At 34.7% G+C, this 21682-nt stretch overlaps 1 protein-coding gene across 1 annotated transcript in view; it reads left to right on the forward strand.

Annotated features, from left to right (window-relative positions):
- DHX15 (DEAH-box helicase 15) overlaps positions 1-21682 on the forward strand; it is a 51097-nt gene that overhangs the window by 17915 nt on the left and 11500 nt on the right. Inside the window, exons 4-8 of the mRNA XM_033105963.1 lie at positions 5445-5604; positions 8117-8335; positions 13364-13531; positions 20194-20280; positions 21339-21488. Coding sequence (XP_032961854.1) covers positions 5445-5604; positions 8117-8335; positions 13364-13531; positions 20194-20280; positions 21339-21488 — 784 coding nt within the window. The remainder of the gene's footprint in view (positions 1-5444; positions 5605-8116; positions 8336-13363; positions 13532-20193; positions 20281-21338; positions 21489-21682) is intronic.

Genomic DNA, 21682 nt, shown 5'->3' on the forward strand with positions numbered 1-21682 from the left:
TGAAAATTGTTTGCTTTTTGGTAATCACCCATCATAGTGTTGGCATTGTGAAGGATGGTTAGGGTGTTCAGTGTCACCATATTTAGTAGTGAGAAGAGCGGTTTTAAAAAATCACTATACTATATATAGCTCTGTCTTCTAAATAGCTCCTGATAAGTGAAAGCTGTTTTAGCTTTGTACTACTGTTCCTTACTGTTGTCATTCATACACTATTTTACTGATAGGGGCTATAAAAAAAAATGTGTTACATGGTAGAGAAAATAAAAGTGAATAAATATTTGTTTTCGTCATAGTCTCTTTCAGAAGTCTTGATCTATTATAATTTTGAATTACTACACACAAACCTGTTTGTGTATGCATTTTAATGTAGGTAGCTTTTCTTTAGTAGAGGCACTCAGGTGACTTGATTGGATTGTAGTGGATAAATCTAAAAACTTAGTGTGAATAGAAAATTTATACCAACTTTAACTATTTTATTTTTAATTAAAATCTGTACATTCATCAATCATTAATGTAAGACCAACACCATTTCCCTGAATATGTATGGGTGGGCCCTTTGGAGTTCCATTATGCACTAAAATGTCTAGTTCTTAAGGTGGGGTTTAAACTCCAAACACAGGTGTTGTTGCTTTTCTGGAATTCCAGACCCCTTTCCCTCTTTTACAGTTGTCTCACCCATTTGATGAGTGTGTGTGTTTGTGTGTATGTGTGTGTTGATAGTTTTTCAAGCTTTTCTGAAGCATACAACTTAGGATACGTATATGCAACTCTTTTTCTGTGCTAAGAGTTGATAATATCATTTCATGTCAAATGTAATTAAGTTTATCCAACTGGTACAGACAGAAAAGTGGCTGTATACCAGTATGTTTTATAGAATGTAAGGTTATTCCAATTTATTAGGTGAAAGTTAAGAGCATAGTATAAAAGTCTGTACTGAATATTTTACCAAGTACCAGGCAGTTGGTGTACTAGGTGCGTTATATGCTTTGTTTTGTTTAAACAGTAGCCACCATATTCTCATTTTACAAGTGGAGCATTAGAAAAGTTGAACTTGTTCAAGGTCAGACATCAGTAAGAAAGCAGAGACTTGAACCTAGGCTTGTCTTACAACAAGGATGTGTTCTTTACCACTGTATGGGTTACTCCTTTCCATCCTCATTCTTCATCTCCATGTAAATCTGTGTGTATTTGTAAAGCTTTCCTGGGAATAGGAAAAGTAGTAAATCTAATTACCCAGATTAAACAATGCCAGTCATTTATAATACTCTTTGAAACAGATACCAAGAATTTCTTTGGGTCATGCTGAGTCAGGTTTTGGATTATTTAGAAACACGGTTTGATTTATTTGCATGTTTAGTTATGCCAGGATAAAGCCTATACTTTGAAAGGTAACCAGGTCCTAATAGTATTAGAATAGCGCTTCATAACTAGGAATTTCAGTACAAATTAACTTATAGAAGGGCTGTTTCAAGACATGACTGATTCACTTACATTATATTTTGGAGATTGTTCTAGAACAGTAACTATAAAATTGCCTCATTTTTAGTGGCTGCATAGTTTAATTCTATTGATGAATACACAAATTGGCATGTTTGGTTACAAATTGCTGCTCTCCTTAGTACCCTCTTACAACCTTCTACACACATTTTTTCACACATGCACAGGTGTATATATCTGTGAAATGAGTTTCCTACAAATGAAACTGTTTGGGTCAAAGGGTATGTTGGAATTTTATTAGCTTTTGCCACATTGTGCTCCATAGAGATTTTATCTACTTTGACCAGAAAGGAATGAGCAAATGAGCATCTGTTTTCATACCCATGCCAACTTCTTTTATCTTTGTCAATATTGTAAGTGAAAAATGGAATCTCATTATGGTTTTAATTTGCATTTCTTTTGTATGAAATTGAACATCTTTACATGTATTTATGAGCCATTTGTATTTCTTTTTGGAATCTGAGACTAGTGCTTTTCTCATCTTTCCAGAAGTATTGCTACTGGTTGACAGTTGTTTGTAAGGTGCTATGTAAAATGCATCCCAATGACAGAGAGGCTAAATTTTAAAAAATGTACAGTATTATAGGATTGACAAAATTTAATACCTGTTCACATTCTTTGCCTATTTATGGTTGGTTGGCCTTTTTCTTAGTGATTTATAGACACTTTTAACAAAATTAAAATTCTGGATATAAGATGCAATTTTTGTCCAGTTTTCCATTTGTTTCTTTGCTTTGCCTTGAAGAAACCTTGAATTTTACACAAGTAATTAACCACTTTTTTAACATTGGATTGTGCATCAGACCCGGCCCAAGATTGCTTTAAATGATTTAATCCTTGTACTTTAGTATTTTGGTTTTGTTTTAAATATCTTTGATCAATCAGGCATTTGTGGGGGTGGGGTATGTGGTTCAAGATGAGGATTAAGGAAGGCATTCGTGTTTGCGAGTGTTCTCTCTCTCACACGCACTCACTCACTCTCTGTTTCTACCTGCACCAAATAGCATAGCACTAAATTATTGGGGATTACTGCTTCCCTGCATAGACATGGTTTTAAATTTTTTCTGGCATTCATTTGGGAAACATTTTTCACTTTTCTGTGGATTTTTTTCCTTTTTAATTTTTTTTTTGAACCAGACTACGTGAGATGTTTTGAAAAATTATAAATACATGTAAACAAAAGTATAAACAAGTAGTAATAACACATTTGCAGCACGTGATGTTTTACCATGCTTTGTTTACATCATCGTTGTTCATGGTGACTGGGGTTGGGGTTGGGGTTGGCTTGTAGTTGTGCTATACCACCTGTGTGCGCCAGTTGCAAAAATCCTTAAGCTAAGTTGATGCTGCTCAGTACACTGGGTTTCTTTTTGTTGTTGTTGTTAATTTTACTCTATTAATTAAATAGTTGTAATTGAAAATTTGAGCTTTTTTTACTTAACTCCAAGGATGGTTTGGCTGCTTAGGCATCTACGTTACTTAATCTACGATTCTCTTCATTTGGACTAGTGCTTCTCACACTTGAGCAAGCATCAGAATGACATGAAAGCGTTTTAAAACACAGATTGTTACGCCCCACCTTTAAAATTTCTGATTGGAATCGGAACACTGATACTAGTGTTAGTAAGCTATTTTACAGGTTTTGAGACCCTAGAAAAGTTAGCTGCTAATATTCTGTTTTCTTTACTGCAAAAGCAACTGATTTGATTGTATCTTTAAGAGACTTTCTGACTGTAAAAATGTCATTTTTCCTGAGACACTATTGTACAAACGGCAATCTTCTGATATTAACTGATTATGCAGGAGATAACTGTAGCATTTCCTGGAATTGAATCACTGGGTGATGATCAAATTAGTGTTGAGGAATATCCAGGAGCCTGTGGAACCTGGAAGGCAGGGTTTGGGCTTAGTTGACCATTTAACTTGATACATGTAATATGCATAGTTAATAAAACAAGGCAAATAAATAGTTCCGTTAATCTAATTTACAATATTTACAATCTGCCATTTGTAACATTTCCCCTTTTAGAAAAATATGAAAGAATGATTTTTTGGGTCAGCTCTGCTTTTGAATGCCTCGACTGCTGTGGTTGTCTGAAGTGTGATGAATGTGAGGAGGAAAAAGATCAAAATAAAGACGGTACTTTTTAAAATGAGTTTTAAGGAGTTTTCAAGTTGAAGTCTGATACTTTATCAGTTCTGACTTTTCTCACATTTTTAATATGTGAAATTTATATACGTTTTACAGTCTGAGGGTCTTACAACTAGTGGCAGTTTGGTGGTTGTCATTGCCTGTGAATTCTTGAACTTGATCTAGCTATACATATTGGCACTTCAAATAAGTAATACATGTTGGGACTATGTGTTGAGTTTATTTTCTAACTAAAATGCCTTCAAAAATGTTACACTAGGGTTTCATATTGAAATGAATAGGCTTGAAAACAGTGGCATGGTGTAAATTTGATAGTATTTAAGAAAATATTTGTTGGAAGAGTGACCAATTTCTTTTTTGCCTTGCAAAACAATAGATAAGAGCTTTATTGAATATAAGAAAGTTACCCACTAGTGGATGAAACTGGATTGTGTTTGCTACTGAGATAATGTGCGAAAAGATTGCCTATCTCGTGTCAGTACTAACATCTGAAGGCAGGAGAAATTACCAAATATCCTGAGATAGATCAAAGATATTTCAAAGCAACGAGAGGCTATAATGTAGCTGATTCATGCACTGTGCTGCACTATCGTTAAGGCACTGAGTCATAGTTTAATTGGCACTTCTTTTCTTTCATGGTCTTAATATAAAATAGTTTTGCAGATAATGCTGTGTCAATTCCAGAAATGTATTCAGGTGTAATAAAGAGGATTCATTTCTCGTACACTGTCAATTTGCTGAACTTACTGCTCCAACAGATGGCATCAGCTAAACATATCAAGTTGGTTCATGAAAGATTAGGTTAGACTAATTTGTGAAAAATCGAGCCAAAATAGTGAAGTCATAAATGATGACTTCAGATTTTATACTGCTTTTAAGTCTGTAAATAAAATCATGGATTTGTATTTAACAGAATGAGCTGTGACTTCAGCATTTGCAGGCTGACTTTGTTTTGTCCAGGCGCCAAACTAAAGATAAGTTGCAGATAGTTATTTTGTATGAGTGACAGTAGTATCCTGAATGGAATGGACAGGAGATGGCTGACACAGAAACAGTTCTGCAAACCACCCTTCAGCTGAGTGCCTGGATTCCATATTAGCTAACCTGAGCCATCCCTTAGCCTGGTTTCCCTTCTTTGGTTCTTTGATCTAGCTGATGTCATCTGGCTTTGCTCTTCCACAGATATTTGTCAGCATTTCTTTAGTACTAATGCTGCTCCTCATTTCCATGAGTGTATTCCTTTTTGTGCTTTTTTAGGATCATTTCATTGAATTGGGTGGGGCGGGGGAAAGAGATGGTAGACTCATGTACCCTCTTAGCTTTTTTGAACCAGGAGCCTGTTGTTAGTTCAAGTGGGGAATTCTGGGGCCTTTCAAGAAATGTACATTTGAATGTAGGAACATTTTAGTGATATGATGTCATAAAGCAACTTAAAATCATTTTTCAGTTTTGTTTTGCAGGTTGAATATTTGTATGCTTCAGATTTTGCTTTGGCATGTGTGTGAAACCATGTGATCATTATATTCCATAATCCGACTTGTTTTCTCAGTGCATTTCAGCATTAACAGTCACACTTGACAAGATTTGATAATGCATAGCTTCTTTGATACATACTCTTAAAATTTTTTCTTGAAACTTAATTTTGCAAAAGATTATTGAGATAATAGCACATTTGATTTGGGCAAAGGTTTAATTTTGACTTACCTGGTGTTTTTGCAATTTGTTTTTATGTCGTGAAGTTTAATTTTAAAATTTCCTACATGAAACTTGACCAGCACATTCTTTGTGAATATAGGTACATGACTGATGGGATGTTACTTCGTGAAGCTATGAATGATCCCCTCCTGGAACGTTATGGTGTAATAATTCTTGATGAGGCTCATGAAAGGACATTGGCTACAGATATTCTCATGGGTGTTCTGAAGGAAGTCGTAAGACAGAGATCAGATTTAAAGGTGAAGTAATTTCTTTTACTTGTTTCATTCATTAAACATGTACATATGAGGTCTGACAGTTAAGTTCGCAAACTTGCCACCGTGCGCTTACATTGGCAGCACTGTACAAACAGCTTGGGAAGGTTTTATAACCTTGGTATATCAGTGTCTCACAGCTGTTCGTGTTGACGTGTGGCGGTGTCTTGCTGAATGGCGTTCATTATTGTTGCATGTTTTTGTGTGCTGTCGCAAGAATGGCTAAACTTGAATTAGAGCAATGAACAAACATTAAATTTCTTGTTAAGCTTGGCAAGAGAGGAAGTGAAATCAGGGACATGTTAGTCCAAGTTTATGGGGATAATGCCATGAAGAAAACGGCAGTGTACAAATGGATGAAATGTTTTTCTGAAGGGAGAGAATGCATCGCTGATGAAGAAGAGGTCAGGACGGCCAGTAATGAGCAGAAACTGACAAAAACATTGCAAAAAGTAGTCGAATTCTGCGTCAAAATCATCGGCTGACTGTGAGAAGCATAGCAGACCAAGGAAACATCCATGGACAAACAGTCATGAAAATCTTGGCATAAGAGAGATGTGTGCAGAAATGGTCCCAAAGGAGCTCACCGATGAACAAAAGCAAAGGAGAGTCGAAGTTTGCCAAGACCTTTTGGAGAGACAAGATGACGTTTAGGGCCATGTTATCACTGGTGATGAAACATGGCTGTACAAATACGACCCTGAAACAAAGTGTCAATGTGCACAATGGAAGTCAGCCGGTTCTCCACGCCCAAAAATGTTCCAGTCGGTCCAAATCAAGAGTCAAAACGATGTTGGTAATCTTTTTTTGATATTAGAAGGATTATTCATTATGAATTTGTACCAGCTGGATAAACAGTTAACCAAGTTTGCTATTTGGAAGTGCTGAAAAGGCTGCGTGAAAAGTTAGACGAAAACGACCTGAACTTTTCGCTGTCAGTTCATGGCTCTTGCATCACGACAATGCACCAGCTCCCAGGGCACTGTCTGTGAGAGAGTTCTAAGCCAGTAAACAAATAACTATTGGAACACCCTCCCTACTCACCAGATCTGGCCCCCAATGGCTTCTTTTTTTACCCGAAGATGAAGGATATATTGAAAGGAAGACGTTTTAATAACATTCAGGACATCAAGGGTAATACGACGACAGCTCTGATGGCCATTCCAGAAAAAGAGTTCCAAAATTGCTGTGAAGGGTGCACTAGGTGCTGACGTCAGTGCGTAGCTTCCCAAGGGGAATACTTTGAAGGTGACCATAGTGATATTCAGCAATGAGGTATGTAGCACTTTTTCTAGGATGAGTTCGCGAACCTGATTGTCAGACCTCATATAAAAAAACAGGGAACACATGCTCATCACTCTAATCAACTATAAAAAATAAACTGTAAAAGGAGCAACCAACAAGTACCTATACTCGTGGTTTTCTTTCTTAATCTATTTTGCTGTCTTTGTTTTAGAGTTGAGGTATACTTTTACTTTTTAATACTGTATTTTTAAGCCAAATCTTTTCAATTTCTAATCCACTCAGTTTTTTATAATCTAATAGCGTGGTATTTTTGTAACCCTGCTGCTCACCCTACTCTATTAAGTACAGAGGCCTTCTTTAAGGATCAGATCTTTGTCCCTGTCCTAACAAAAATACACCCATTAGAATTCATAATGCTGCAGTGTGGGAATAATTATACCCAGAACAACCCACTCCTCAGAAATGTATTGCTTAGCCTAGTGTCTTGTTTTTTCTGTTATACCACATGTACCCTGGCCAGTGTTACTATGTTAATGAGGGCTTAAAACTAAATGTTTTAACATTTTTGTCTCCCAATGTTTATGAAGTTCCTCCTTTTTGCAGTACAGTGTTAATATATGTATTTACAGAAGGATTGTACACTGGGCAGAAAGAATCTGGGTCTCAAAAATTGTTGATAGCTGAGTATGTTTTTCTTACAAAAATTAAATTATGCTTTTAAAGAATATATTTGAAGAACTATATGAATGCTACCATTATTAAGCTTTATGAGCTATTGAAGTTTTAGGGAGAAACTCAAAGTAGAAATTAAGAATTTTGTGATAGACTGTTTTATTGGGGGGGGAGCCTTCTATTTTAGTAAATTTTTAGTGGGTTATATAATGTATGATTTACATAGAAGGGTGATTGCAGTGTCATGCAGCCCTGCACCTGAACAGTCGTTTGTAGCTGCAGGTTTTAAAAAAGAAACCCACATTTATTTTAAGAATTTTTACAAAGAAGTCATGCTTATTAAAGGTGATTTGGAAGAAGGGAGAAAGTTTATACCTGTGCCACTGGGGGTTTTGTTTTTTTCATTTTCTTTGTTTCCCCCCCATGTGTAAGGTTGTGTTTTGATAAATGTAGCAGTAATCATACTACACCTTAATGATACCTTCTATCAATCCCTTTTACATGTTATGTAATTTTATAAACTAAGACCACATAAGAATCTTTAAAGACAGCTTCAAATAATTTACTGTTTTCTTTTCAGGTTATAGTTATGAGTGCTACTCTAGATGCAGGAAAATTCCAGATTTACTTTGATAATTGTCCTCTCTTAACTATTCCTGGGCGTACACATCCTGTTGAGATCTTTTATACCCCTGAACCAGAGAGAGATTATCTTGAAGCAGCAATTCGAACAGTGATCCAGATTCATATGTGTGAAGAAGAGGAGGGAGATCTTCTACTTTTCTTAACTGGTCAAGAGGTATCGTCATTATTTGCTTCATTATTCATCCTTTGGCATACTTTTTTATCCCAACATTTAAAGTTTTTCTTCAAACTGATTGTCTTTATATATGAGATAATAATAATTCCTTTTATCCGTGTGCTCTAAGAATACCTTTTTATACCATTGATATTTGTGTTCTAGTTAGTTACCCTAAGAATGTTAAATGCTTTTAGAATTTCAAGTTTTAGCAATTTAGTCTTGATTTTGTAGAGATCTAGTTGGTCAGTGGTATGGTAATTTGCAGTTTTGCTGAGGTATGGATTTGAATCACAGCTGCTGTGAAATCAGGTAATCATAGTTATTTTTAGCTTGTGAGTGAGCTCTGTAACTGAGGCGCCCATCCACCATCAAAGCGAATGTTTACGTTTTGTTTTGGTTTTCCACATGCTCAGTGAGGATTGGAACGAATCACTGAAATTTCTTAGTTAGAATTTACCTCATTTTAAGATTGAATTTTATTCTCATGTGCAACATTTTCCAAACTTGTTTCCAACAAGATGTTTATAGGTGTGCTGTGAAATTCTTAAGTGGCTACATACATTCAGGAAAAGCTGTCTGGATAAGTTTTTATAAAGCCTTTTACGAGAGGTTTTCTTAGAGCCTGTCATTTACTCTACTAGGCTTTGTGAATTTTCTAGAATGTGTTTCCAAAACTAATATACATGCAGAACACTTGACAAAACCTGCAGATTCTGATTCAAAAGTCAGGTGGGGCCTGAGATTGTGTATTCCTAACAAGCTTCCAAGTAATGCTGAAGTTTTTAAGGATTAAGTTAGCAAGGTTTTAGAGTGTGCTGGTCCATAGAACTTTCTTCAATGCTGGAAGTGTTCTTATCTGCTGTTTAGCATGGCTTTTGTATATTTGAAATGTGGCTAGTGATAGGAGGGACTAAATTTTAATTTCATAAAATTTTAGTAAATTTACATTTAAATAGCTACGTGTGCTGACTCCTGTTACAGTTTTTGTATGGCCCACTAGTTAAGAATTGCTTTTACATTTTTAAAGGGTTGTAAATAAAAACAGTATGCAATAGAGTATATGGATGCAAAGCCTGAAATAGTTTGGCCCTTTGCAGTGCAAGATCTGACACTTGCTCCAGAACATTTTTTCTCAAGTATGGTCAGTTGATTGATTGCCTGCTCAGGTGGGGAGAGTTTTTCAAAACAAAGCAGGTTCTTGGCCCTGTTCCAGACTTGCTGAAACAGGTGTAATTTGAGGGTAAAATAGAGGAATCTGCATCTTTCACAAGTTTCTCGGGTCATTTTTATATTCCTTGGGGTTAAAGTTCACTGCTCCAGAGGAATGTTTTAGCCAATATCCCTGGGGTGCGTTAATGACACCACCCTAAACAGTGGGGTGGGAAATTGCCGTACTTCTCTCACAGGTGTGCTGTGGGACTCACCTCCTACCTCCACTAGCATGTGAACTCTTATTTGTGTCTACGGAGATGTTTAGCATATAATATTTGAGCAAATGTTACTGTGTTAAGAGATATAAATGATGGCTGATATTTTTTGTCCATTCAATATTGTCTGTATGATTTATAATTTGTGCTCCATTGGCCATAGTTTCTTTTCTGTAGAGCAAGGTTTTTCAACCTCAACACTATTTACATTGTAGGCCAGTTCTTTGTTGTGGGGTACCTTGTGCATTGTAGGGTATTTATTAGCATCTCTAGCCTTTACCCATTAGATGCAGAACACTCCCTCCCCCAGTTGTGACAACGAAAAATGTCTGCAGACATTGCTACATGTCTCTAGGAGGGTTCCAAATCATTCCAAGTAGAGAATAATATTTGTTCTTTTGGGAAATAAGATGTGTTGCTGTTGATACTGGTAAAGGAAGATACTCCTTTTTATGCATTTTGAATGGACGAATTTTTATATATTTTGTATGCAAGAATTCCAAATGCTTTTTTGATGGCATAAAAACCGTACTTATACTGTAATGTAGAGTGAGGTATTCATTTTGTCTTATTTTGTATGGCCTTTATAGTTTCTCACTTCCCCCAAAGTATACAGCATATTTTCTTAAATGACCAAAATAGTTATTATGTTCAGATAACCAAGAATATTAGAATTCTATTAGAAATATCAGATGGCCTCATAGTGAGGACCTGAAAGACTTTTTTAGGAGTTAACTTCCTATACTTGAAATTTTGGCAACTATTCCTATAGCAGGGGACTGGAAAGGAAGTAAGCCTGTGGTTTTCAAATGTGTGCTAGAGAGGGAAATACATGTCTTTTGATAAAGTGTCACTGTAATTGTGAACCTCGTGTGTGTGTACTGTTAGGTTTTTAAGTTTCCTTTAGGTGACTAGTCTTGAATTTGAAGACGGGCAAAGGTAGCAGAGTATTTAATGTATTTTGTTTTATTGATTGTGTGTAGTAGCAGTGATTTAAAGATAAGTAAAATAATTATTCCTCATGTTTGTGACTGTTATTTTTACTTAGTCAGTTAAATGGTAGATTTTGGGAATTCATTACTCATACTTTCATAAATTTGAATAGCATCCATAAAATTTAGTTTATCTCATGAAAATTTAAAATGATTTTTAAGACCATTACCATTTTGACCACTTAAACCAAAGTGCTTCTATAATCATCTGACTTAATTTGGGAGAGATCATTTTTAATTAGTGATACTTCGGGAAAGACTTGAATTCTAGAATTTTTTTTATGTTGTTTTATGTTAATGCTTAAAATCTGGACTGATGAATTCCTTAGGGGTGCTACACTACTGAATTAGATAAGAATGATTGTAAATATCAATTGTTTGTAAATGCACACTTGATTGAAGATCCTGACTGAAATCCTTCATTCTTTAAGCAACACATTCTTTTATCTTTAATTTTACTGAGTAAAATGTCTTTTCCACATGTAGTGAATTCAGTGTCTTTAGGGTTCATGTTAATTTACTAACGTATTTGATGCTTTTGGAGCTGACAGTCTTCTTAAACCAGAAACTCTTGAACTTCTGTCTGAATTCTCAGTATTGCTCATGACTGAGCAGATGGTTGCTTTATGTTGATGATTGTCAATGAGTTTTTGTGGTCTTCTGAACTGACAGTATTGACTTTATCAAGGTGGGTAAACTTCAAGGGAAAATTTTGTTGCAGTTTTAAAACTTGTTTTTATATAAAAAACGTAAGTGGTGTTTAGAGATGTCTTTGTATCCCATGAAGTAGTGATTTGTTAGCTAGCTCCATATCTGCTTAGATTGGATAGTCTAGTCCCAAGTAAAGTTGGAATCACCTTGTTAAAATTCTGGAATCTACAAATGTACAATTTGGGGCACTTAATTTTCTTGTACTGTGTGTGAAATTTGGATGTTTGGTGACTTCTAATCATTTATTTTCCTGTCAAATATGACTAAATTAACAAAATTGCAAATATTCTGAATATTGACGGCTGTTTTCCATTTTTATTTTAGAAAAAAATCTAATTTTGTATTTGCATACCAGCAGGGGGCATTCTAATCTAGATCCAGCATTTGAAAGCAATTTCTTTCTGAAAAGTTTATTTCATTTGTTGTATTTTTCTTCCAATGAATAACATTCATTCATTTTCTTTAAGAAATTTTAGGTCTCAAAGGGAACTATTAACATCAAATCCTTAATACTGTGTTTCCCCGAAAATGAGACCTAGTCTGGATCATCAGCTCTAATGTGTCTTTTGGAGCAAAAATTAATATAAGACCCGGTCTTATTTTAATATAGTATAAGACTGAGTCTTATATAATACAATTAATATCATATATAATATAATATGATATGATATGATATAATATAAATGTGATACGTAAATACCGGGTCTTATATAAGACCCGGTATAATATAATATAATATCAGGTCTTATATTAATTTTTGCTCCAAAAGATGAGTTAGAGCTGATGGTCCGGCTAGGTCTTATTTTCGGATATATACAGTAGTAATTTTCTGTGTCACAATTTTTAAGACCTTACATATTTGGAATAGATGACAAAAAAAATTTCAAGATTTCAAAATTTTAACTATTCAAGAACTTTGTATTCTTTAAAAAAGTTGTACTTTGGTTTAAAATCATTTCAAGGAAAATTATCCTAGTTTGATATAATAGAAATACGGAATAAATTGAACTGAAAAGTTTTTTCCTTTTGTAAAAAAAATCTGTGTTTTGAATAAAAGATTTGTTGATAAGGATAGTTTCTGATTGGGTCCTTCATTGGACAGACTGCCAAATCATTTAATATACTTCTGAATTTAATTGAATTAATGCTTCAGTGAAATTTAAAATACATCTCTCTCCTGATTTTTAAGTCCCTTTGCCAACCACGAGAGCCTCCACCTACCTCTCTCAGTCTTTCACATTTTCTCATACTGATGGTGTTCTCTCTTTAAACCTGGATTTAAATGCAAATGTATTGTGAAATAGATTTCTCTGGTGGGGAAATTTTTGAAGATACTCTAAAGTATTTGGGTTAGCCTACTTCTTAAATATGTTGATGATGTAAAGGTGTGTGTTCTCATTAGGAACAATGAAAAAAATCTTCCATATAATTGTGTTAGTGATAATATGACATTAAAGCCTAATTGGCTTCTTTTAAAATCTGTTAGATTGGTACAAAAGTAATTGCGGTTTTTGCAATTTTAAACCTTTTAAATCACGGTTACTTTTGCACCAACCTATTAGCACATCAATTTCTTTTAGATTGTAAAAATTAAAACGGTTATGAGTACAATTAAATATTCCTGGATGAGAATTTTCAATTTTAATACAGTTTGTTGAGAATTAGAACATCCAGTGACTCTTAAGAAAAGGGGTGTGGGATGCCAATAGGGCAGTTTGTATTTGTTTGGCTACAGCAAAGTTTCTTGGATTATTTTGGAAATCCCAATGAAATTTGTTAAATCAGTTTTTATTACTAAATTGAAAATATGGCCCATAAAACTCAGAATGTGATAAATACTTAAAATGTTCAGTGTGTATTCGTTTAGTTTTCAGACTCAAACTTTTATTTTGTAGGAAATTGATGAAGCCTGTAAGAGAATAAAACGTGAGGTTGATGATTTGGGCCCTGAAGTTGGTGACATTAAAATCATTCCATTATACTCTACACTCCCACCTCAGCAACAGCAACGCATTTTTGAACCTCCGCCTCCAAAAAAACAGAATGGAGCAATTGGAAGAAAGGTAGCAAAGAAATGTTCTTTATAAACGTTTCATGTGTACTTTAAGAATTGTCTATGAGAAATCAAACTTGATTGAATTACAAAGGACTTAAGTTGCGGGTGATTGTGAACTGAATTATACACTACAAAATAATCTACATTTTAAAAGTAAGGGGGAGGAAATGTATTTAGGTGGACTTTTGCATATCATTTGACCTCAGAGAAAGAGCAGGAACAGCTTTCCCCCTCTCAGGAAGTCAGTCACCTCTTAGCTAATGGAAGGTTGGTTAGAGTGGGTTAAGAAAGGGGAAAGATAGCCAAGTGCTCTCGTTTTTTCCCTTAAATCACTTGGCGAAAGCTAAGCACTTTTTTCTTCAGTACCTTGGCTTCTGCCTAGAATTTTCTTCAGTATCTAACCAGTGTCATGTCTATAGGTATAAAATGTTGACTGCACAGATCTCTTAATGGTAGCACAAATTACACTGCATAGATATGTGGGTTTCTTGCAGGCAGGATCTGTGGATCTTTTTGGTGTAGATGTGTGCCTGGCACAGGAAGGGAACAAGGATTTTCCAACCCTGTTTCAGGGTGCTTTGCTGGGGATTGGAAGGGAATCTGAGTTCTAGTTTGGAACTGCAGCTAAGCTTTTGTTTTTTAAGAATACTAGCATCTAAAACGAAATAGGCCCTTGTAAATAATCCACTATAAGTTTGTTGAGTATATTTGTGTAGAAGTCTTTTATCTGAAATACTCATTTATTATGTACTTGTCAGTCAATTTTGGAATCTGTTGCTTTTCTTATATCTTTTTGCTAATACTTTCAATGATTTGAAAAAGTTACAAATTAATAAATATATTAACTATATCATGGCTTATTATTTCTTTACATGGCTGTGTAAAAGGTAAATGAACCAAAAATATTTTTCAAAGTGAAAGAACTTACTGAATGGAAATAGATCACCAGCCTAGTGGAATTGAAATTAACAGGTTTATAGGGGGAAAAATCAGTTTTTGAATTTTTCATAGATCAGCAAGAGTAGTGAATGACTTAAAAAATAGCTTCATTAATATTGTACTTCACAATTATCATCATGTTGTCTGTAGAACAACTTCAGATATTTTTCTCTTGTTACTTTATGTGCATTCTGAACTTGGGCGGGGGGGGGGGGGCGGAATAGAAGTTTTATGGGATACATTTAGTATACAGTGTTGTTGAAGGTGATTTGTTCACTGAAAATACTAATTCTCAAGTGTTTAGCTTGAGTCTATAGGATCAACAGTGTATATAAAGGAGCAATTTTTAAGCATTTCCATAGTAAAGAGTTAATGCATCCTCCAGGCAGAGGATTTAGTTTTTCTTGAAATCAAGTGCATTTTGTATATCTGCATTTGTTTAATTTTAAAATGGTTTTTATCTGTCCTTGAGTAAAATTGGCATACAGCAAGATTTAATGTTTGTCTTTTCATGTTATTCATTTCATTCCGTTTTGAGTTACTTTGAGATATATGGGCCCACACTTATTAAAACTCATTTTACATGTGAGCCCTTCTTTGCTCTGTTAATTTAGTTGCCAATTCAATGCATGAATCTGCAACTTAAACCCATGGAGTAGAGTTAGTTTTTTTGTGTGTTTTAACTATTGCTTTCTGTGTTCTTGTGAATCCTAAGGATATTGAGGAATATTTTTTCACTGAAAAGTGATTCTTTGAGCAGCTGGTTATAACAGATGACGGGGGACCATTGGGGTCCTCAAGGTTTGGGCTGACCTGGGCTTTTAATTTAGAATCATAACTATGGGCCGATGCCACTTCATCATCCATTGATGGTACTTTGTTCAGCTATTGATAGTCACTCGTTCAGCTAAAGCTGTAGGATCTCTTATTGGGAAATCACCTTCATCGAATAAGTCATCTTCATCTTAAAGGTTGAGAAGAGCACTGTCATAGCTTCCCTGGATGATTGGAGAGAGGAAGGACTTCCTTGGCAATTGATACATCATTTGTATGTTGAGGAAGAATACTTTGAAGCCGATGTATAAGGGAAAATGAAAATTTTTTATAGAAGGCCAGTTCATAAAGGAGGATTTATTCCACAAGGAGGTAGGGGTGCCAACTGAAAACCTGGGAGAACTGAAACACACAAGCCAAGATGAGCAAGTGACCACCAGACCCAGGGCCTGGCCAGCCTAGGTAGAAAGGGAGAAGGGATTGGTGAGTTTACGGGGAAGGAGACAAGGGTAAGAATTGCAGTTCACACGGGTTCTATGAGGGAGAGCGGGTGGATGGATACTAGAACGGGAAAAACTGGTGTTTTCCTGTTGTTAACAAATGTCACAACTTTGGTAATATCCTGTCTACCTTATAAAACAAAGGACTAGAGGCCAAGGCTTGATCTCTCCATCATGAATTTATTAATTAAACATTACTGTGTCAGTTACTGGAATGGAGCTTTCATTCAAGAGTGTTAACTGTCACTGATAGTCACAATTAATTTAAAATTACGTAGGAACATTTAGGGACTTCTTGCTTCCACTTGTGTAAAACAAAATACAATCTGATTCATTTTGTTAAATTGTTTACATATTTTGTTCTAATACAAAGATAATAGCATAGAGTGCAGTATAATTATTGAAAGGTTTGGAACAAAGAGAATTATTTAATAGTTTTTAAAGTTGCACCAAATAAGTGTAATTTGTATTACTTTATATTTGGTGGGTATCTTTTAGAAGGTAGTGTCTTATTTGCTATTTTTCTTTGTACTTATGCAAAATAGTTTATAATTTTTGGTCAAACTAGCAAAGCTTTTTAAAAGTGTTAAATTTTTAAATGTAGCCTATATTACAGGTAAAGTTTTATGGGCATCTGGGGAACTTAACTAGCATTCCTTTTACAACTAGTTGCTTAGTTCCACTTATGTAGATTTCTAACATAATGCTTGCTAATGGTGAACTATTTCAAGTTTCTAATGATTAAGAAAGGTTGAGAATGCAATACACGTATTTATGTGAGGGATAGATATTTTTACCTATTTTGATAATAATGCTTGATGTTTATTCAAGTATTTGACTTTAAGCTACAGCAACAGCATTCGTGTATATACATTCAAGTTTACTCATCAGTAAATCACTTCTATGTGTCTTTTGACTGAGACTTATAATTGCTGTATTATAGATTTGGTATTAAAATCTAGCAACTATTCTTTGATTTTATTTAGTTTTCATTTTGTCCATACAAATAGCTGATTTTTCTGTAGCCTATCTTACAGTTTACTAATTAACATAGCTCAGAGCATACATCGCTCAATAAAAAAGAGAAATGGCCCTTGTGGAGATGGTTCTATAGTTTCAAAGAGAGACTTAATGATCCACTCTTTGAAGATAACTTAGTATGGTGCTGCTGGGATGTGTACAAACACATAAGTTAATATCCATTCTGAATTGGAGACCCCCTCAGAGTTCCCTGGGGCCTAAAAATCCAAAGTAGTTTAACCTAAGTGTATTATTGTGTCCAAAATATTCAAGTAGAGCAACTAAAGTATGCTGAGTTCTACTACTTTGAAGTGAAATTATTGAAATAAATCATAGTGGATTCCATTAGAAGGTATAGTATTGAGGGTATAGTTTAGCTGTATCCTAAAACTAGATGAAAGCTTACTCTTCGCACACTTAATATATAAAAAGAAAAATGGCAAGAATGTCAAACTTTTTGCCATAGACTTTATTCTGTATTTGGGGTTATTTACCTGAAACAGTTATTTGGCCAATGATGTTTGAACACTTTTTAAGGCCCTTTGAACACTTATTGCCCAGTTACTGTCTAGAAAGCTTTTACCATTTATATATGTAGTCCCGTTGGTCATGTGTTAGTCCCTGGACAAATTCGGGATGACGTTGTGTTCTCACCAGTTCTTAATTAGATCATATGCTGTTTTACATCTAGAATATACTTAGGGCTTGCCTCTCCTCATTGCTAAGATTTCAAGTCAGCTACATAACTTTTATCATCTCATTTATTTGTTCTTTTGCATTATGTATGTGTATGTGTTTTATTTAACCTTAGCTAGCTAGTATTATTCCTCGAGCTCTAGTCATTAGAAGTACCCTCAAAGACATGCAGTTTGTTACATGAATTTTCCTCCTCTTTGTCCCCAAATCTACCTCTTAATGGGTTCAGAACCATGCCCTTTTTTTTCATGGTGATAGACACACTTTAGTAATTGTTAAATCTATGGTAGATAGGTCCTACTCAAAAAAAAAAGGTTAAATGTTACTACTTTAAAGCTTTTTTACCAGTTTACTTTTAGTCTTTGGAGAAAGTCCAGAGATCATCCTTCTGTAAGGTTGTTTTCAAGACTCATATTTTAGAGTTTGACTTTTAGATGCCAGAAGACTCAGTAATGACATGGGGCTTGCCACGTTGGCATGATCACCTGATTCTTAAACACTGGTGGAATCACACATTCTCACCTCCTTAGAAGTATTCCATAATTTGTCGCAAACGCAGAAACAAAACATGCACACCAAATAAAATTATTTTGTGGAGAGAAATTAACTATTTTTAAATAACTCTAAAGAGTTGATAACATCAAGAAATTCTTACCACATTGTCTGTATTCTATTCTAGAAGCAGTAATGTGTGCAATGTATTTTTTTCCAAGTAACTTTTTTTAAAAAACGCTTTCTTCCATTGTCCTAAAGATCTATCCAGAACTATATCAATTTTCACTCCAGAACTCCAGATAACCAGACCTCTTATATAATCACAAACATGTAATAGGTTCTTTGTAGTTTATAATTCTGTATTCATAATCTTTTTTTTTTCAGTCTTGTTTTAGCTAGACTGATAAGAGTTACCAAAGAAAATTGAAGCTTGATGGTGTTAGTGTTAAAACCTTTCCACTACTACTTAGCTACTTAGGTTTGACTGCTGGCTCTGTCACCTACCCCCCTAAATTCATTGCTGCTTCTCCTACGAGACACTTTCTAGAACAATGTTAAACTCAGGTTCTCCTTATTCAAGCTCACCTGTCAACTTGATATACCTTGTTTATGTTTGCTCTGGTTCTAGTTATTAACCATCCAGGTCATCTAAATGTCTTTAAAAATGTATTTCAGTCACATCAAAACATCTCTGGTTTCTTATTCATTTTTTGATTAGCAGTCTTTTAAACTGACCAATGGAAAAAGTACACATTGTTTTTAGACATGTAAATCATTCTAAAATAATATCCTATTAGTGAATCTCCAGTAAGTTTTTAAATCTCCAAGATTTCCTGTTTGCATGAGTTCTTTTGTTGATGTGCCTAGGGGCCTTCTTGCTACCTGGTTTCCCCGAAAATAAGACCTAACCGGTCCATCAGCTCTAATGCGCCTGTTAGAGCAAACATTAATGTAAGACCCGATATTATATTATATAATATATTACATTACATTACACCTTGTCTTATTTTACTACAAGTAAAAGTAAAACTTACAGTAAAATAAGACCAGGTCTTATATTAATTTTTGCTCCAAAAGACGCATTAGAGCTAATGGTCTGGCTAGGTCTTATTTTGGGGGAAACAACGGTACGTGTCCTTGTTCAAACTGAACCTTCTGTTGCTAGTGCTCTTCCCTTTTCTCTTGTGGGTAAATCCCTCCTTACCTTCAATATCTCCTAAATGCCATTTTCTCAGGAAGCTCTCCTTGTCTTCGCTGTGGAAGTAAACCCTTTTTAAATCTCACAGGGCATCTTTGGTGTCATTTACACTTTCTATCCATGTCTAATCTTCCTTTACAAACTGTAAAAGCTATAAGAGCAGACTCTGTATCTGATTTATCTTCTGTGTCAGCTGCTTGCATCTACAGGCATCTCCCACTTAATGGCAGTAATCTGTTCCTGAAAATCAGATGTTCTGAGTAAAAATACTAATGATCTCATTTTTCCATTGTTTAAAAAGGGAAAAAATGTGTAACATGTTATTTTCAAGTCCCTAATCATTTTCCTAAAACACCTAAAATACAGTAAAACACCACATAAAAAAGCAAGCTACCATATTAGTATGTGAATGCTTTAAACATTATTCCCTGTCAATGAAAAGTTCAACTGATTCTTAAAAATTGAGTTTTTGCAGTGACATATTACATGTCATCCCCTTTGAGATTGTATAATTTTCCAAAACATCTCCATTTCATTCTCATGATCTGCTGACTCTTCTTGGATTGTAGCTTGAGATTACACCCCATCCCCCATGTGCCATTTTGTTTAAAATGTTGAGTTTTGGTGACAAAATTTTTCTTGGTAAATACTGCCTGAAAGTTTTGAAAGATGTACGTGTTTTATGAAGTTTTGATATTAACCAAGAAGTATTCTAATAGGGAGACATTTCGTAAGGTAAGCTGTATTGCTTTATAGATATTTTCCTTTTGATGCTATCCTTCTATTTGAATAATCAAACCATAATTGGTTGAGTGATAACCTGAAGTAATAGCTTTTGTTAAAAAAGGATATTGCTTTGATGAGATAAATAAAATTTTGAATTCTTAAATATTAGTCTTTTTATAGCATTGGCCATTGAAGATCAAACCTTTAAGTTTGTTTACTGGATTGAAATTCGATGTTAGTGAAGGTTAAGAGTTAATCTTACTGTTATTTGAATTTTATTTGACTTGTGATATCATTTATATACTATTTATTTCTAAACAGGTAGTTGTGTCAACTAACATTGCAGAGACATCTTTGACAATAGATGGTGTGGTATTTGTGATTGATCCTGGATTTGCGAAGCAGAAGGTACATATTAGTGTGATCGCCGTATAGTTTATAAATTAATGTTAGCTTAACAGTACTTACTGTCTACTCATTTAATGGCTGAAATTTACTTTCTGAATTCGTTTTCTAGAATTATTTTTCTGTTGTGTTTCATTTTTCAGATTTCTATTATATGAGCCCATTTGTGCTCTAACTGGCTCTAACATATTAAGCCCATGTTTAGTATTTAATCTTATGCTCTTTTTCTTTTGCGATTTTATTTATTTTTAAGCTTGCATTTCCTTTGTTTCTATATAATAATGGTATTTTGGTTTGTATTTTGGTTTGTATGTTTATTTACGGAATATGTGGGTAGTAGTAAGATTACAGGACTATCATCTCTGCAGATAAGTTACTTACCAACTAAATTCCTGAGTTCCTGTTATGTGCGAGACATAGTATTTGGGGAAAAGGTACTATGTTAACCTTTAGTTTAATAGTACTGAATCCCAAGCACTTTTGCCAAATGAAGTGACTACTCAATGAATACTGTTTTATTATTTAAAGATCTTTGATTACATTTGATTATATTTGATCAACTTTTATGTAATTGGGAAAATTCATTGTACATAATATTCATGTTTTTTGACGGGAAACTTTCCCTTTAAACTGAAAGCATATAACTGACTTATTCTGGACCAAGTTTAAAATATTTTTCTTGATGTCCACGCTGAACATCAGGTGTTAGAATTGACAGGTTCTTTTCAGGCAAAAGCCTTCAGTGCTATCCGCTATAAAAGCAAGGTGTAAAACTGGTCGAACTGAAATTATTTTAAATTAGGAAGAGTAAAGATGATCTGTGTGTTATATAAGAGCTTTGTCATGTTAGCTTGAATCTTTCAGAATGGAGTCAGAACATCTGAAAGGAAGTTAAGGCATTAGGACGACTACTTCTGCTTCTCTGGCAGTGTGATTTGTGATGGTCATCCATACTGTGTTTATTTTCGAAATTAGCTATGGGCTTTGGGTACTTATGTTAGATCACAGTTTTGTGTTTAATTGAAGAAAGAGCCATTCTTCTGTTATTTCCATTCTAATAGGTGTACAATCCTCGAATCAGAGTTGAATCCCTTTTGGTGACAGCTATTAGTAAAGCTTCAGCTCAACAAAGGGCTGGTCGAGCTGGACGTACCAGACCTGGGAAATGCTTCAGACTTTACACAGAGAAAGCTTATAAAACAGAAATGCAGGTACGAGCTTTTACTGTATCCTTCCTGCGTGTTTGGAAGATTAAGTTGGATTTGTTACCACAGGAAAATTGCTTCATTTGCTTCATCTTACCTTTTGGCACCATAAACTTCTTAGTATTTTCCTGAGTGAGATTATTGGTATGGTCTAGCAGTGCAACTCTTGTTACACTTGGAAGTGGAGGGGGACAGCAGCA

This window comes from Rhinolophus ferrumequinum, chromosome 5, assembly GCF_004115265.2.
Source record: "Rhinolophus ferrumequinum isolate MPI-CBG mRhiFer1 chromosome 5, mRhiFer1_v1.p, whole genome shotgun sequence".
In the NCBI taxonomy this organism is placed as follows: domain Eukaryota; kingdom Metazoa; phylum Chordata; class Mammalia; order Chiroptera; family Rhinolophidae; genus Rhinolophus; species Rhinolophus ferrumequinum.